Source organism: Zootermopsis nevadensis, unplaced genomic scaffold (assembly GCF_977971745.1).
Source record: "Zootermopsis nevadensis isolate Lab colony 2312 unplaced genomic scaffold, Znev_1.0 Znev_ptg000003l, whole genome shotgun sequence".
NCBI classification, from domain to species: Eukaryota; Metazoa; Arthropoda; class Insecta; order Blattodea; family Termopsidae; genus Zootermopsis; species Zootermopsis nevadensis.
In genome coordinates, this window is record NW_028259135.1 from 14,268,595 (window position 1) to 14,279,974 (window position 11,380).

At 36.3% G+C, this 11,380-nt stretch overlaps 1 protein-coding gene across 2 annotated transcripts in view; it reads left to right on the forward strand.

Annotated features, from left to right (window-relative positions):
- Positions 1–10,111, forward strand: part of Ggamma30A (guanine nucleotide-binding protein subunit gamma-e) — a 76,167-nt gene extending 66,056 nt beyond the window's left edge. For both annotated transcript variants that reach the window (XM_087342615.1, XM_087342616.1), the window contains exon 3: positions 4,585–10,111. In XM_087342615.1, coding sequence (XP_087198741.1) covers positions 4,585–4,690 — 106 coding nt within the window. In that variant the 3' untranslated portion in view covers positions 4,691–10,111. The remainder of the gene's footprint in view (positions 1–4,584) is intronic.
- Positions 10,112–11,380: the final 1,269 nt, after the last annotated feature.

The following is an 11,380-nucleotide window of genomic DNA, read 5'->3' on the forward strand; positions in this document are numbered from 1 at the left end:
CTAAAGGGAAGGAGATTTGAGACGATAGAAGAGATTCAGGCAGAATCGCAGATGGTGCTTGACAGGCTGACAAAGAAAGATTTCCAGGGATGCTTCCAGGCTTGGCAGCGGCGCTGGGATCGTTGTGTTCACTCCCAGGGGAACTACTTCGAGGGTGATGGATGAATTTAATACCTGAGATAAGTGTACGGGTTTTTATACGCGCGGTCTTGAAACTTTCCGATCGCACCTCGTATAACATATGCAGTGGAACATCGTCGATATATAACCAAAGACTTGGTCCCTAAAAATGGAGCTTGTACCCAGAACGAAACATAGCCCCATATATGCTGTATGTTTAGTAACAGTTGGTGTAACTTAAAATGTTCTGCAACATTTCCGAGGCAACTGTAATGCAGATATATGTTGGACTTTTCACTTGGTGCTATCTCCTGAACGGTCGCTCGTTAGTGTGATGGCAGTTGTATCTCTGCTCGAGGCGGGACTCCGCGTTCATCCGTTTCCGAATCCTTATCTGTTCTTCCAGCTGTACTGCGTGTTACATTTCCCTTGCTTGTGTTCTGGAACACGATCTGCACAATGTACATGAACATGTCTGTACAAACCGTGTTACTTTGTAGAAAGCATGACTAGAATATTTCACCGATTAATGTTAAGTTGGAATATATTTCATGGTAATACAGTTTTTCTTTTATTTATTCCATATAGAATAATTATCGTTTATTTATCGACTCTGTTTGCAGCGTCATTAATTGCGTAACGCCGAATGATTTGGTAAATGATTTTGAAAGAAATGGAAGTAAACGGTCGTGGCTTATTTTAATGTGCCGGTATTATTCGGAAATTTGCCTGAAACTACTGAGGAAAAATATTCGAAGACTCAGGATTTCCGATTTTCATTTCGGATTTAAAAAGTCGGAACCTGCTGATTACGAAGCAGCAATTTCTGTAGAATACGGAACTGAAATCATTTCTCACTAGGCAATACCGTAGCACCTTTTTAACCTGCTCTCAACTCCTTTGACCATGTGTTGATCTTCTGGTTTGTAACGTTGATACGTATCTACCAATCTGCTCAGGTGTACAAACCCGCAGGCAAATATCGATATCTTTACCGCCGTCAGAACCTCAAATTTCCTTTAACCATATTCAGCGTATATTTAACAGTTTAGTAAACAGCTCCTGTTTGTTCGTCTTGTTTGGTACTTTGCACTATCGACTCCTCTTGTCCGAGAGTCGACAATCCTGGACCGATAAAACGCTGAACAAAAGTGTGGTCGTATGGGGATGGCTGACTTGGGTCGGGAAATATCTCGTGTGATTGGCACCTCTGTTATTGACAAGCTATGTAGCCTTTAGAACAACAGTGGCATATTTTGAAAATAACTCTGTATCAAACATGGTGTTTGTTGCTCCAGCTAACAGAACTGTACAAAACCACATCTGTGATAACAATTTAATGTAACTTTTCGTAGAAGCTTATGAAAGCGTGTATGTTGATGTAGCACTGCTTAGCATGGTTAGGATTATATAAAATGTATTTACGATAGAAAACCTATTACTTTTCCAATTTACTGCTCAATTCGTGACAGTCCGTCCACACTCAGTACTTGATTCCCTCAAAAAGAAGAAATTTTTCGTAATCGTTTAATGTGTTCGTTAGTAATTACATAAATTTTGTCGTGTACGTAAGCCGTGCAAATAATATTCCACACAATCTCTGGCTCTTTTTCTCGGCACCTCCAAGAACGCTGTAGACTCGCATTCTAGTAGTACTTCGTTCGAGTATCGACCGGGTTGATAGGATCTACCCTTAAAAACCCCCACGACTGCCTCCCTTCAAACTTCAATAAACTCTTCTCGGGCAGAAACCGTCTACTCATCAAGTATTACTACACACCTTCGACTTTTTATTAATAATAGCCGGAATAACTATTTACATCGTAAACTTACTTATTTGATGAAAATATAAATAATTAGCATTTTACGTATCTCTGGGGTCATAATGGGAAAGTCTGGGTTTCTTTATATTAAAAAGTGAGAGAGTTTTGAGATTTAGGTACAGGAAGAAACGAAGTGAAATGTATATTATATTTAACTTCTTCCCGATTGACCTGTTCAGTCTCTAAACTTTGAAGAAAGACATCGACGATTAAATAAAATTCCGCTTCCTCTGACAATGACGTGAAATGCTTTTTACGGGCAGGGGAATTTTGTTCCAGCGAACGTAGAGTTTTACGCTCTGGTTAGAAATCAATATGCTGGCTTATGCGGTAGGTAAGGGATGTCTACCTTACTGCCTGCTGGGAAATCCGTGTAGACATTTTGTGATTCGTTGGCTTATGCCGTATACTGCTTAAGATGCTGTAAAGATTGTGCACTTTTGATTGATAATGATATTCATAACGGAATGCTGCTGCTTCTTCTTTCTTTCTTTCTTTCTTTCTTTTTTTTTTTTTTTTTTTTTTTGTGTGTGTTAGTTATCAATGCTGTAATGTTTTACACATCAGATGAACTTATCATGAGAAGAAAGTATGTCTCTGTCTGTGTGTCTGCACGTCGTTAAAACTGCTTGGGATTTTTGTACAATAAATTTGGTGTTTAGTTCGTATTTGTTCAGTGGACTTGATTATCTTTCATGTCGATCTTTACATGTGGCTCGTACCGAACTTTATCAGTTTTTCAAAGTAGCACAGGTTGTAAAGTTTTTTACAAATGATATTAGTATATATAAGACTTGAGGTTCTCACAGCGGTGAGTATGAAGATTTCTGTCTTCTGGGTTGTTGCGCTGTGTAGTCTGGTAGATGTTAACCAACGTTTCAGAGGTCATACTGCCTCCATCATCAGGGCGATGAGTATGAAGATTTCCGTCTTCTGGGTTGTTGCGACGTGTAGTCTGGTCGATGTTAACCAACGTTTCAGAGGTCATACAGCCTCCATCATCAGGACGATGAGTATGAAGATTTCTGTCTTCTGGGTTGTTGCGCTGTGTAGTCTGGTAGATGTTAACCAACGTTTCAGAGGTCATACTGCCTCCATCATCAGGGCGATGAGTATGAAGATTTCCGTCTTCTGGGTTGTTGCGCTGTGTAGTCTGGTCGATGTTTACCAACGTTTCAGAAGTCATACTGCCTCCATCATCAGGGCGATGAGTATGAAGATTTCTGTCTTCTGGGTTGTTGCGCTGTGTAGTCTGGTAGATGTTAACCAACGTTTCAGAGGTCATACTGCCTCCATCATCAGGGCGATGAGTATGAAGATTTCCGTCTTCTGGGTTGTTGCGACGTGTAGTCTGGTCGATGTTAACCAACGTTTCAGATGTCATACAGCCTCCATCATCAGGACGATGAGTATGAAGATTTCTGTCTTCTGGGTTGTTGCGCTGTGTAGTCTGGTAGATGTTAACCAACGTTTCAGAGGTCATACTGCCTCCGTCATCAGGGCGATGAGTATGAAGATTTCTGTCTTCTGGGTTGTTGCGCTGTGTAGTCTGGTAGATGTTAACCAACGTTTCAGAGGTCATACTGCCTCCGTCATCAGGGCGATGAGTATGAAGATTTCTGTCTTCTGGGTTGTTGCTCTGTGTAGTCTGGTAGATGTTTACCGACGTTTCAGAGGTCATACTGCCTCCGTCATCGCCCTGATGACGGAGGCAGTATGACCTCTGAAACGTTGGTTAACATCGACCAGACTACACAGCGCAACAACCCAGAAGACGGAAATCTTCGATATTAGTATATATCCTATTTAGAATTATAGCTATTGCTTAAAACGTCTTCCATGTAGTTAGGATTTGTCGAATACAAGGGAACGTAGCCGATCTACTCTGCCGTTTTATCGCTTTATTGTGAGTAGCTTGGCGTCTGTGGATTTCTTAATGTTTTTTTCCAGATTTATACCTCCAGTAAATGAATATTCAAATCCATTGAGATGTACAGAATTTTAAATGCCGCATTTTCACTATTCTTACATCTAATTGTGGTTATCAGGCCTATTTGCGAACTCCCTTGGTCTTTGCTGCAATTTACGACTGTCGAAGAAGTTGCCTATACTGTACGGCGAATACATTATTAAACTGCCTACAGTTCTCTCTGTTAAACAAATTAATCAAACGCTTTTCTCTTTTATGTCTTACTCGTGCCCTCGCTCCTGTCTCTGCCCTTTCTCTTTATGTTATTGTTCTATAGAATATTTTCCCCTGGTCATTGTGTACGTTTCATGGAATGCTGTCGATGTTTCACTGTAAGCGTGCAAATAATTTCTTTGAAGATTAAATGTATTAAATATTTTGAATTAGAAGTTTTACGTTTTAATATATTCCATTTAGGCTTCATACAAAGTAAGTATTACAGTGAACCGATTCGGAACAAAATAAAATGCGTCCGACAACTTTCAGTTAAATCTTAAATAGTTTGGGTAATTTCGGAGATAAAAATGAATATGGAGAAACTATCATAATGCATTAATTCTATGCGTATCTTACAGGGATCTCAGAGAATGCTGTAAGTTGGAAATGTAATTGTATTTGCTTGTGAGGTGTTGGAAAAATGGGGCGTGAATGTTATTGTTTCTGTGTCTGCAGGATGAGAGAGTATGTGGAGGAGAATGAGAAGAGCGATCCTCTGATACATGCGCCAGATAAGAAGAATAATCCTTGGGCCGAGAAAGGAAAGTGCATCATCATGTAGGCCTAATCAACACTTCGCCGCCATGTTGCGTCCGTCGCTCCATGGCGCAAATGCCGCCATGACACGTCAGAGTGTCACGTGACTTTTTTGTTTCCCTTTTTTAACAACGGACTGCGTGGTGTTTGGGGGGCTTTATATAACAATTCTGTTTCTACAAGTGAGACCAAAATAAGTTAGGAAAAGATTAAAAAAGGTGGAGAAAGGCAGAAATGTTTCGAATTTATTACGATGTTACAGAGAATAAAGTTTTTTAGAACAATCATCGCATTTACCATAAAAGTGAAAACTGTTCAGTAATCCTATAAATTAACGTAAGAACGAATATGTGTCATGTATAAACAATATATACGCATTATTATTCATTCTTTATAATGTCCGGAAACATTTTTGTAAAATCAGTTATGAACAAAGCTCAACAACTTCATTCTAACAATCAGTCATGTGCACTGTTTTGTTTCATCAGAATGATTTTCATTTCATAGAAATCACCTCGACAAACAGCGTGTGATGTATGTTTCCTATACTGCTTTTTACCAGTCTGTCAAACGCCGAATAATCTTCATCTGTATAATACAGACATGGAATGCGATTGTCTGCCACATTTTTGCAGCATTTTTCGTTCTTACGTTATAAGATTCTGCCGTGACTTCCGGTAATTTTCGTTTTCCGAGGACAATCGAATAAGTTCATTGAAACAGATCGATTGTTGAAATGAAACATTCTTAAGTTTGAAATCTGCTTGCAGTCAAAACAAAACCAATTGTCAAAAAATTGTTTTTGTCAAATGCCTTAATATAATTTCAGATTTTAAGTCTTACGAAATACTTTTGCAGTATATAATTTATTACTATCAAGTTACCGATAAAATATATGTTATTTGCAGTTTGGCGCTAGAAATGTATATTGTTATTGTACCCTTATTATTACAGTTTCTCATTGTACTATGAACAGCTGTAGGATGTCTAGTCCTCTAATGCAGTTAGATTCATTTTACTGGTGATTCCCAAAGTGTTCGTGATCTTTATCGATTTTTCATAATTGACGAAGGATTTAACCGGTTTTAAGGTGATTAGTTCAATGTGTCCCATAAATCATGGTTAAATGAATTGATTAAAGGTATATTAAACGTTAATCGTAATTATTAATAATAATTTTAATATAGATTTTTTTGCATAATGAATAGACGTTTAAGTTATTCATATTTACCTCATATACTCAAAATAAATAATTAAAAGCAGTAGAATGGAATATGTAAAAGCACTTACTTAAATTAACCAGTAATTATGTTACTGGCTTGAAAAGTTGCTTACAGAAGTTAATATCTCTATTGTTTGTTGTTTTTAATAATTGCGCTGTATGGATTTACCTTTTAAAATGTCGATTTTAAGTATGCATGACTTGTAAATGTGGAGAAAGTTTAGTCGAGTTATAAATGAAAAAAATTGAAAAAAGAGGAGTCAATTACAAAATCATTCGAGTGGAGTACGTGTTTACACTCGATATGCTGAACAGTGTCCCATTATTTATTAGTAATACCTTAATGGAAATGCTGATTCCTAATATGCAGCATTATACTTGCTTGTGTGGCGGATTCATTTATGTTTGTAGAGTTATTATGGAAAACAATTATATCAGCCCAATATAACTCCAAATTTGAGGCGAAATTCATTATCCTACTTACAGTAATTTGTTACCACCTCCATGCATATTTTTAATCAGCACATATTATCATTTAATTTCCAAATCCAATTCATAATTCAAACATTATCGATTCAATTGCTGTTTCATCAAGCGTTTAATTCAAACATAAATATGATTTAACTGTGTGTGATAGTAATCGTGTACGTCATGCTTCATGTGTGTGAAATTCAAGAATCAGTTCGATTTTCGCATAACATGTAAAGAGAAATCTAAACAGCGTTGTTAATCATTTCTGCTTGACTTTTCATATGTTATAGCATTTAATACATGATTGGTTCTTGAAGTAATGCTAAAAAAATGTCAGGCAGATGAACCACATTGTTCAACTTCCAGTTTACCTTTTCTGATATTTTTCGCGCAATAGCGCCTGAAGGTTGTCAGTGCCTTTGATAAAATCTTGAAGTCGGGCGTTTTGAATAATATTCCATAGACATCTGCTATTTCCGTTTGGGACGTAGGTAAACTTTCGGCTTACCGAGCGGCGTTTGCTTACATTGGAAACTTGAAAGAGTTGCACTGTGGCATTGTAAACATAAGTATCGTTCCATTATTAATCTGTGCATACCTGATTGATTTAACATTATTTTCAGCGTCAGAAACGAATTTTACACATTCAGAATCAGTGGTCCCTGTCCTTCCATTTGTAAACTTTCTTACACTTTACAAACACGTCTTGGGTTGTAAGCTCATTTTGCTACTTACAACATAAGAACCCCGACCTTGTAAAATGCGTATGACAGTTGAAACTCTCTGGACGAAACATGTTTTGTCGACCTTTCTCTCTCTCTCTCTCTCTCTCTCATACACACACATACGCCGTATTAAAACATTCACAGATCAAGGTAAATGAATTACAGTTGAAACATACAAGTTTTTAGTCATGAAATAAAATTTATCGTTCCATTATTAATATTGCTTCAGAGATGTAAGGGTAGAAATTTGAATTCTATGTTAATAAAATTTATAATAAGACCCCTTAATTAATAAGGTTTTTAAAAATCATATCTTTTAAAACATTTTCAGCACGCGTGTAAAGAAACTGTTGGACCAAACCGTATTTGTTATGTTTAAATTATGCATTTAAATACTGTAAATGATTTTTATGAACTTATTTTAAGGAAACGATTTCACTTCAAGTTAGGACATTATGATAGTTTATGCCTTCTCTGTGATTTTCCGCCCTATCAACTTAACTAATTAAAACTTTCACAGTCCAGTGAACTCTGCACTGTTTTTTGAACCATGTAGACTAGTTCAAAGATTCAACAAGAGTTGTCCTTCCAAGCAGTAAAACTCTTGGTAACTGAGTATTATTATTATTTTCTTGTTATTATGTGTGTATAAAATTGTCGATAATATGGATGAGATCATAGCAAATTACGTACTGCAGTGGAGGCATTTAAATAGTGTTCTGCTCTTACAAGCTTATAACAGTGCATTTGACATTTGTGGTACCGATAAAATATATTTGTGACATATTATTCACTAATATGAAGGTAAGGAAAGTCAAAACAAAACCATTTCCATTAGTAGTGTGGGAATTATGATTTTGACTTATAATATATCCTAATTGTAGACAAATGGAACGCCTGCTTAATTTAAAAAGGGTTAAGAGCAAACGTACTGGGACCTTTTATGGCAGGATGGTATTAGAAGCGATCGGCTTAAATCAAAATGTAACTGATATCATACCGTGCCATTTTTAATATTTCAAATACCAAAAAATATGTTTCTTTAATATTCACACATAAGTAGATAAATTATAAACTAGTTTCATTAATTTGTTGAATTCTTTTGTGTAATGAAAGTAGTGGTTTTATAATAAGACAATACAATTCATAATTTCTATCATACCTGTACCATTTGTATGATCTGAACCTTCCGCGGCGACTAGGTATAATGAATTATTCTGGTGCTACCAGCTGTGTCAGGTGGTTGAAAGGAGAAAACACCTACGTTTCGAGAACCATCTTCGTCCTCGTCCTCTGTGTATTTCGCCAGATTCTTGTCGAAATCGTTTTATCTACAAAATTTGCTATTTCAGATAGTATATTTGAATATAAAACGTAACTATGCAATGTGTTTAATTAAAACGAAAGGGTTTGCGTACGACAACATTTATGTTGAAATAAATGTTTATAACTACCGAAGAATAAAGTATTATTGTCCCAGTATGTCTGTCTCAATTAATATAATGGTGAAACTACTAGTCAGGGTCATTTACATTTGTAAGAATCGAATTGTTAATAATATAAGCATTTTACCAGTTCCCGACTTTTGCAGCAGTAAGTTTTAATGTTCGTAAAAGACGCCCCTCCCCCTTTTTTGCCAAGTTGTGTTGCTGAAACCCAATACAGAAATCCATTTCATAATATCATTTTGTACCCTCTTGGGCATAAGAACGTAAAAGATTGCCTTGCCTTAGAATTGGGAATATCAGTTCAAATTGCATGTAGCGTAATGTAATGATGCAGACCAAGGAGACGGGACTTGGCGAATGTCTGATTGTGTGCGAGCAGGAGGTCAATCGAACGAATTCTGTGATTCGTGTATAGTCGTCTTAACGTGGCATATTCCTAACCTTATTTGTCTTTCTGTGACATTTTACTCTTTGTTAAGCTTCCTGTTACGAGAAACGATTAAACATTTTACCAAATTAATCTAAAATAATTTGTATTACTCACACATTTGCGTTCATTCAGTAATTCTGCATATAATCCTTATATAAAAATTATTTTTACGTTGCTTTTATTAATTTCATTTCTAGAATTACATAACACCAATTAAGTACATGTGGTGGAAATTAACGCTATTAAGTTCCGAAATTAAGAAAGAGTGGAATTGTAGAATATTTATAAATTTAAATTAAAACGTGTTATTTGCTGTCTGTTAAATTGCCAAACGTTATGTATTTGCGTGTGCAACCGTGCGAAGCGCCTATGAAATTGCTCCGTCCGTCCGTCCGTACGCTCGAAACAACTGGAGAACAAATAAATAGGTTTTGTTTAAATTTAATATGGAAGAATTTTACGGAAACGTGTCGAGCCGTTTCAGAATTCATTTAGACCGTTCAATTTTAACTACTGATTTGCACACGAGTATAAATACGTGTTTTGAGCCTACGTGCTACCAGCCTGACGTGCCCGTTAAGTACGAATATTGTTATGTTGTAATTAAAAGGGTGTCGTGTCAGTTAAACGGCGTTAAACAGTATAATTGTCGGCCTGGCAACACAACATGAACCGTGAAATGTATTCATTTGGAAGGCATACCAGTAATTAATGCAAAGTAAACAAATTACAATTAAAGCTAATGCTACGTAGTCTATAATGGTTTTATTGGTATTTTAATTGAACGAAAAATTTGTGTTTTTAAATAACATTAATCTGTATCCTGATTATGCCATTCTTTTAAACAACATATATCTATGTTGGCAAAAATCGGGGGTTGGAATTGATTTGTTATCATCTGTCAGTTTTGGTGTGAATGAATTGCACTTTGTCGTGGTATTTTTTTTAATCTAGTCTGGATGTGACAGCTTTGTAAGTTAAGAGATAATTTACATCTTATCATACTCTTAACATCACACATCTGTATACTTTGTATGTTCACTGTATTGTAATTATGTTTGATTTTTCTCATTTATATGTTATATTATCTTGGTGTACTCATTCATTATATGCAGTTGCCATTTGTAAATAAAAACAGTAATTCCTTGTCTTCAGACTTCGTTGTTTCTGCAACATCCAGTCGTGTAGTTCCATTAATCCTCTACTTTTTTTTATTTATTTATTTAGTGTTCTGTCTTATGACAGGTCCATATGAACAGGATCCTTCCATCCTTTTCTCGGACTGGGACCTGTTCATATACGTTCTTGACAGATGATCCAGAAGTGGTTTGCCATTGCCTTCTTCTGTGTGTGAATGGAGTAATTGTTGGGATGCCACGGAGGAAAACTCCGTGTTGCCTAGACCACGGCCTTGCCCAACACACTGCTGCTCTCCTGCTCCGTATTTGAAAGGTTCGGGCTTCGAATCTCGACCCGCAGACCGATTGGCCTAACAGGTTCATATGGCTTTCCTCAGTGTCACTGAATATAGGCTCTTGAAATTATATAAATTAACAAAAATTGAAAAATAAAGTCATGGAACTATTGTTAAGGAATCTGTGTTTGTAGACTGTAAAATTTGTCGGACATTACCTTAAAGTCTCGTTCCGTCGCCGTGTTTTGTTGATTTGTATAATTATGTTTATAACTTATTGTGGATTAAACGTAAGTCTCACACGGAAGTGTAAGTGTCATAGAAGTATTTTACAAAAAAAAAAAAATAAGATCTACGTGCACAATTTAAAAAACTTCATGAACAATTATCACTTGTGAGGTAAGGAATAAATGAAATGATATTATTAAGCCGTATCTGACATAAAGAGGTTTCGAGGAGGTAAACTAGATTAAACTGGTCAAATGGGCTGTTGTGGAGACGACGGTGAACTTTCGATTGTTTTGTTAGTTCGTTAATTATGTAATTTTAAAGGTTATAAGGTCTAGCGTTATCTGCTTTGAACAGAAAGTAGACAGATTTCTTTCCATCTACCAGAAGACATAAAGAACCATTTTATTTTGTCCCCCACATTTGGCCATGTCCAAAAAAAATGCAATATTCAGCCACAGAACTCATTGAAAATTTATCGTCTGACTTCCTGAGTATTTATATTCAATTCTTATATACGACTTGAAGTTTTAACGGCGACGTAACTCAATAAAATATTCTCGGGCGATCAGCCGCGTCAAATGGTTAAACAATAAAACCGATGTTTCGGGGACCGTCTCTGTCCCCATCATCAGGGTTAATTATAGTCGTAGTTATAGTTGTAATTTGGCTTTTCCCCTCATTATTCCTGCCAGTAAAAAATAACATGTTAATTCGGGTAGCTGTCTTGGTTTTCATCTCTAATTGCACTCCACCTGCTTTCTTGCCAGGAAAAGG